This window comes from Arachis duranensis, chromosome 4 (assembly GCF_000817695.3).
Source record: "Arachis duranensis cultivar V14167 chromosome 4, aradu.V14167.gnm2.J7QH, whole genome shotgun sequence".
Taxonomy (NCBI): domain Eukaryota; kingdom Viridiplantae; phylum Streptophyta; class Magnoliopsida; order Fabales; family Fabaceae; genus Arachis; species Arachis duranensis.
The window spans coordinates 63244746-63252245 of record NC_029775.3 but is presented as its reverse complement, the minus strand read 5'-3'; the positions used below and the strand labels follow the sequence as shown (position 1 = coordinate 63252245).

At 36.2% G+C, this 7500-nt stretch overlaps 2 protein-coding genes across 2 annotated transcripts in view; one reads left to right on the top strand and one right to left on the bottom strand.

Annotated features, from left to right (window-relative positions):
- Nucleotides 1-1920: 1920 nt before the first annotated feature.
- LOC107484058 (uncharacterized) lies at nucleotides 1921-2487 on the top strand. Its single transcript, XM_016104669.1, has one exon. It carries the CDS (start codon nucleotides 1921-1923, stop codon nucleotides 2485-2487), a length of 567 nt encoding a protein of 188 aa, XP_015960155.1.
- Nucleotides 2488-3743: 1256 nt separating this feature from the next.
- Nucleotides 3744-7500, bottom strand: part of LOC107484068 (FK506-binding protein 2) — a 4742-nt gene continuing 985 nt past the window's right edge. The window contains exons 3-6 of the mRNA XM_016104680.3: nucleotides 7342-7404; nucleotides 6308-6398; nucleotides 5175-5279; nucleotides 3744-4055 (exon numbers count right to left, since the gene is read on the bottom strand). Of these exons, the coding sequence (XP_015960166.1) occupies nucleotides 3973-4055; nucleotides 5175-5279; nucleotides 6308-6398; nucleotides 7342-7404 (342 nt within the window). The 3' untranslated portion in view covers nucleotides 3744-3972. The remainder of the gene's footprint in view (nucleotides 4056-5174; nucleotides 5280-6307; nucleotides 6399-7341; nucleotides 7405-7500) is intronic.

The window sequence follows — 7500 nt, the reverse complement described above, 5'->3', positions numbered from 1 at the left end:
GTTAACAATGGTAACCATTATCATTGTTTCTAGGTACACAAGAGTACACAAAAGTACATAGGAGTTGTACCGCCAGGAGTATGCACCAAGGATTGGTATCCGGGAGGGGTTATTGAAACAAATTAATAGAGATGAGGCAGAAGCCTTGGAGATTTTACCATCTACAGAGGAAATCAGGGAGGCAGTTTGGGACTGTGAATCATCTAAGGCCCCAGGTAGTGATGGATACAATATGAACTTCATCAAGAAATGCTGGGAAGACATTGGTCAGGAGTTCACGGCGGCGGTGGTAGATTTCTTTCAAAGGGCAACGTTACCATCAGATGTGAATATAACATGGGTGACGCTGGCCCCAAAATTCTTGGGTGCTAAAGAGATTAAGGATTTTCGGCCGATTAGTTTGGTGGAATGTGTGTATAAGGTGATCTCAAAGGTGCTGTGAGAAGAATGAGGTCAGTTATGCCAGGCTTGGTGGGTGAGACTCAGACTGCATTTGTGAAAGGTAGAAAAATTCATGATGGTGCTCTCATAGCCTGTGAGACAGTCCATTGGCTCAAGGCAAAGAAAAGGAAAGCGGCGATCATTAAGCTGGATTTTCATAAAGCATATGATAGAGTCAGATGGGGTTTCGTGGATATAGTGCTCCAGAAAATGGGATTTGGACAGCGTTGGAGGAATTGGGTAAAGGAGTGTGTCAGTACAGCCACAATGTCTGTTCTGGTGAATGGGTCACCATCCAAGCCGTTCAACATGGAAAGAGGACTCAGGCAAGGGGATCCCCTCTTTCCATTTCTGTTTGTATTGGTGGTCGATGTGTTGAATCGGATGGTGGGGGAAGCTGTCAGGAACGGGCGCATTGAACCACTTCTGGTAGGAGGTGAGCATATACAATTGTCGCACTTACAATTTGCAGATGATACGATATTGTTTTGCCCCCCGGTGACAGATACAATAGTCAATTATAGGAGACTATTGAGATGCTTTGAGTTAATGTCGGGGCTGAGCATTAATTTTGAGAAGTCAAGTTTGATATCGGTGAATTGTGAGCAGGATTGGGTAGACAATGCTTGTAGTTTGCTAGGGTGCAAGCAAGTGGTTCTACCTACTAGGTACCTCGGGATTTCTTTGGGTGCGAATCCGCGTATGGTGAAGACCTGGAAACCGATAATTGATAAGGTGGAAGAGAAACTTAGCCTCTAGAAAGCTAAGGTTCTAACCAAAGCGGGCAAGCTTGTTCTGATAAGATCAGTTCTAAATAGCCTACCTATCTACTACCTCAGTCTATACAAGATGCCAAAGGCGGTTGCGGATAAGTTGATTGCTTTGCAAAGGCGATTTATGTGGTGTAAGGGGGATGGTACTGATGATATTCCCTTAGTTAAGTGGGAGTTGGTTCACGCACCAAAAAGGGCTCGGGGTTTGGGGGTTGGGGATGCGGTACTTCGAAATACAGCGCTATTATTTAACTGGTGGTGGCAGTTTTCTAAAGAGGAGTGCCCCTTATGGAAGAAGATTGTATGCTCGTGCAACAACCTGAATCCTGATGTAATGCTAGTAAATCAGCAACTACCGGTCAAAGGAGGGCCCTGGAAAGACTTATGTCATTTGAATCTAAAAGAGCAGAGAATAAAAGACAAAATGCTTACTGGCCTGGCGATGGAGGTAGGGGATGGGAGGAGTACCCTGTTTTGGGAAGATAACTGGTTGCAAGGGGACCCCTTGAAGGTGGCGTTTCCAAGACTATTCTCTATTTTGAATCAGCAGGGATCGATGATAGGGGATTGTGGATTTTGGGATGGACTTGAGTGGATATGGAATTTCCAGTGGCAGCAAGAGTTATTCCAATGGGAGCTGGAACTTGTCCATTAACTTCATGAGCGGCTAAGGCTGACGAAGCTGTCAGATGGTAAAGAAGATATTATGGTTTGGAAGTTTGATAGCAAAGGGGTATTTTCTACCAAGTCTGTTGTGCAGGTCATACACTCGGAGACTCTGTCGGATGAGATAACGAGCTACAGTTTCACAAGTTCGGTTTGGAGAGGAGTGGTACCACCGAGAATTGAGCTTTTTGGGTGGTTTGTGCTTATTGGTAGAGTGAATACTAAGGAGAGATTGAGTAGACTAGGTGTTATTAGACTCAATGATAATCTATGTGTCCTATGTCAGAAGGAGATAGAGTCGGTGGAACATTTATTCCTACACTGTGAGCTAACGTGGCAGGTGTGGTGCAGTTGGTTGAGGTCTCTTGGGGAGGTGTGGCCTATTCCTGGAACCATTAGGGAACTATTTGAGCGGTGTACTGGTATGCATAAGCGGAAACAAGATCAGAAGAAATGGCTGCCAGGCTTTTTTGCAGTTATTTGGAACATTTGGGTGGAACACAATGCTAGGATTTTTCAGAATCAGGAAACAGGTGTGGAGTTCATAATAAGGAAGACGACGCTGAGTTACAACGAATGGACCGCGAGTGATCCGTTTGGTGGTTGATGGCATTATCGGAAGATAAAGGTTCTAATGTTTTTATGAATACTTGTAGTTTCTTTCGTTGCTCCACATTAGTGTGTTGAGCTTATTTTGATTCAAAAAAGAACAAATGTACACAGGAATAACAAACAATCCTTGTTATTTTTGGAAAATAGTTATTTTTTAATTTATAATTAAAATTTGTGTTAAATATGGCTTATTCCAGTGTACTTATATATTTTTAGATACAATAAAAATGGTTGCCATTGTTAAATATGACTTTTTTTTTAATTTATAATTTAAAAAATCTTTGAAGTCATGCTTGTTGTTCGTGTATTTTTGTGTACTACTACTATATACTGTTTGTAAATCTATATACTATTTTCTAGACATAAAAGTGCGGATTTCAAAAAAATTTGAGTGTTCGCTGGAATTAGACGAACTTGCCAATTTTTATAGAGTTCGCCGAGTCTGACGAACTTGTTTAAATGCTAAAAAAAATCGTATTTGGGAAATTAAAGTCCAAAAATAATGTTTGGAGAAATAATAATTTTTTTTATAATTGAAAAAAAAAACTATTGTTATCATCAACTAAGGATTCCTAATAGCATAAACTTCAATCACATAGAATGTAACGAAGCATGATCAGTCTGATCGTCGGCTTCTATCAAGACTAACTGTTCATATACCATTTCTAACATATTTACTATTAAAGGCCTATGTTTGGCTCAGATGAAATATTGATATATTTTACGGAGAAAAAATGAACGCAGAGCAATTTATTTTGGTGTAGCAAATTTTAAGGGAATGAAAGTTGTATATTAAACTCTAAAAGTAAAATTTTATGAGAGAAGTGAAATTTAAAGGCCATGCTGAATAAAAGGGGGGTAGTTGAGTAGCCTCGTAAGTCCGAATGTATTAAATTAAACATATCTAATCCCTGACCTCCTTCCATCGGCACCAACCAGCAAATTAGAATGTCATCCTGTTAATTTGTCTAATTAGTTAGCTGCGCCATTAAGATAGTCATCATCCTCCCAAAACATCTACCATTAAGGCCCTATTACAAACTAACCTCACTATAGTTGACAATCTTCAAGATACCGAAAGATAATTTCATCGCCGTGGAACGGTCCCTCTTTTAATTAGTTGCACCTAAATTCTGTTATTTCAAGTTTGTTTCACTTATTTGCAAAAAATTGGTTATTTTCTCTCTTGTCCGTAATGGCATTTTCTTGATATCTTCCTGTCACATTTCCTAATAAGTGCTACGGGTTGAATTAGTTATCAAAAAAACTTTATATGTAAACTTTAAATAATCAGTTACAACAGCTAAATATTCTAAGTTACCTTCCGATTAAATGCTTAAGACTAAAGAAAACATCGTTCAGAATTCAGGAATGAAAACAAGCTGACATGAAAATTCAGCTTTTGGAAAACAGCTCGTTTCTGACTAGACGAGAGGTGGATCTAATGTGTATACAAGCTAGGCCATACTGCTCATGCAATCTAGAGCTCGGACTCCTCTGCTCCGCCCAAAGTTTTTCCATTCACCCCCACAAGCTCAGTGTCAAATATAAGAGTTGCTCCACCTGTAAGTGTAGGGTCATATATCAACGCATATTAGTAATAACTACTTTAAGCATAGTTAAGTTAGTAACATGCAAGACACAACACGAAAGCGTTTCCCAAGTTTCCAAAATTGATGCATAATGTAATGCTTCTAATTTGATGTAAATAGCATGATAGAAATCAAAAACAAAAATGAAATTACCTAACTTGTGCTCAAATATTATAGTTAAAACTATAATATCTCTGGCAAATACATAAACAAATAAATCATGTATGAGTCTACATCAAGGATCAGGCTCTTATTTATAATAATAAAGCGATCCACAAATTTTACACTAAATGAATTTTCACCGAAATAACTAACTCCCCACTCTGAAGTAATGAATCAATTGGCTTCTCCCAAAATAAAAAAATAAAAATAAAAACTGTGGAAAATTAAGTTATGATAATTAAAATAATTTTATGAATATGATAGATACAATAGAAAAGTGGTGAAAAAACAAATACCAGAAAAAGAATGCATGTAAAATCGAATCTTAATTTATGTTCTGGTATTTTAGTTCACTGAAATTACAAATTGAAAGTATGTAAATACAATGCATGCTTAAACGGAAACGAAAGAGTAAAATCGTATCTCACAGTATAATGAATTCACTTTCATAAAAAAGCACATGGAGCTATTAATAAAGGATATTTTGTTGGTATTTTACTGAAATTACAAATTGAAAGTATGCAAATCCAATGCATGCTTAAACCAAAACGAAAGAGTCAAATCATATCTCAAGGTATAATGAATTTATTTTAACAAAAAGGTACATATAGCTATTAATAAAGGATATTTTGTTGAAAAGTCGTAAAATAGATTAACGTGTAGCTTATTTTTATAAGGGAGTGGAGTGTATCTTTCTAGAAATATCAAGCGGTGTGCACGTTTCAAAAATAGAGTTAAGGGGAGAGTATTATAGGTATCTCTTAGGAGCGGTTTGTATTTTACTCATAAACACAGCTGGTCTCACACACACACTCATACATACATTTTTTTATTCTTTTAAAATTACCTACTGTTTATTGAGAAATATTAATTACACCATCTAGAACAATGATTTGGTCGATGAGCAATAGTGAAAAGTGCAAATTACCTGGGATGGTTGGCGGAGAACCTTGCTCTCCATAACCAAGACTAGCAGGTATTTTTAATTTCCGCTTCTCACCCAGGCACATTCCCAATAATCCTTGATCCCAACCTATAAAGAAGATGAGAGCAATAATGAAATCATTAATCTTGAATGAAACCTTTCAATCAACATAAATCATCATATAAATTCTAAAGAAACATGCATGAAACGGTTGAAGGCCTAATGTCTCGCAAAAAGACACAATTATCAGATGCAATCATGCAATTCCTTTTTCTCTCTGATTTTTGGCGGAGGACAGAATACAAAAGGATTGGTGAAGCGGAGCTTTCCAATCCGTCAACATGTCTAATAGGGAAAGTCTTCCAGTTCTAGACGGACACAAGTGAAGGACGAGTAATCATAGAATGTAGTAAGAACTAGAAATTCTACAATTAACACAACTGGCTTTTGTGTATATTTTCCAAATTTACAAAAACCAAAACAAATATATATTTTTGACTGACTTCTTCCTACTAATTCAATTCAAGAGCAATGAGTATCCCTCACCTACCGATCTTTTTCTATAGGAGAAAAGTGCTTTAGATCCTCAATAGTTTAGCAAGGCCAAATTATGACATTCCCTATTTATATTTAACTATATCTAATACTGTAATCTCAAATTAGTCTAAGGATTAGGATCCTCTTTTTAGAATGTGGTTTCACTGAGTAGTGTATATAGAAGTAATTGGGAACAAAGTAGGGTATTTGACAGTTGTCTCTTAAAATCCTCACTATCTTGTATTCTTGTGATTCATCAATGTACTTTACTTTCTGACTCCAGTTCCAACAAGTAGTATTTCATACATGTTAAAATCTACTACTTTTGTTGATCTGATACACATAACACATGCTCTTGATTTCATGCTGAAAGTGTTGCCTCCATTTCATTTATATGAATTTTCAGCTCATACTTTTCATTTTAGTAATGGAGAAAAAAAAAGCAAGATAGTAATTGTATATAACAGCAATTTGATAAGATTTTAGCAGAGTCATGGTTCATAATTGAATATATTATTATATTCTGTAGTTAATTATTGCATTTACTGAAAGGAACACAAGAAAAATCGTAAAGCCAGTTTTGTTTATGCACAACAAACCTTTGATCACTTGACCAGTACCAAGCTCAAATTCAATTGGATTATCCCTTTCAAAGCTAGAATCAAAAACTGTTCCATCAGTGAGTTTCCCCTGCAATTATGCATACATATTATGTGATACAACAAGATATATAAAAAAATCTGAAAAATTAAGTGAATTCCAACTCCTAATTGCATGCACAAAAAAAGAAGATATAAAATACAGCAATTGCTTAAGTCATGTACTTTGTACCTTGAACTGCATGGCCTCAACAAATAAAAGTAACTTAAGATGTGCCAAGCAAGGACATCAGAGCATCATGATACCACAATGTATGTAAGATAACTCCCAGATATACCTTTGATATAAGTAAATATTTTTATATTTATTTCCATAGCTATTTTAATAGGTTATGGCGTGTTACTATCCAAATATAGAGATAGATGAAGATGTCTAATCGAAACAAAAAAATGGACACGGGAAAATAGAAGAAACTGAATGCATCATCGAGATGAACCTGTGAGGATCATTTCAGGAAGAAGAATGACTACAAAGCTAACATGAAATTGAAAAGGAAGGTTCCTGAGCAATATCAGTTCAGACTCCCAAAAACCTATTCCATTTCTTGCCCTAAATGGAAAAATCTCATTCCCACACACATTATATACCCTCTGCTAACATGATTTGCACAATCTGGTTTCCCACACACAATTGAAATGCTGGGAAGTTAGTTACATGTAGCGGGGACCATTTGATTTATCCTGACATGCATTTCCACACTGTCAAGTTTCAATAATAATAGGCTGGTGCCTATCAATATTAAACACCATTGATCATCACAAAGAAATAACTAAAGTTAAGTTTCATTTTTAATTACAAAATTGTTTTAATTATTTTTCTTGTTTTCAAACAGAATGGCAAAAGAAAAAGTCATATAAATGGATATTCGGAGTGAAATAAAATAATAAAAATAAATAAACACAGTTTAGGACCCGGTTAGTTGTTATGCATGTAATCATAGAAGAAACATAATGAACTAGTGAGATTTCCATACCCGATAATGTACTTTGACTCTATCTCCTTTGTGTGCTTGGACATCACATGACGCTGGCTTGTGCTGCAAAGGGGGACGATAGAATGATTAGTAAGCTCAAATAAAGTATCACGGATGGAGCCAGTACAAAATCAAGATATCTTTCATACTGCTTGTTGG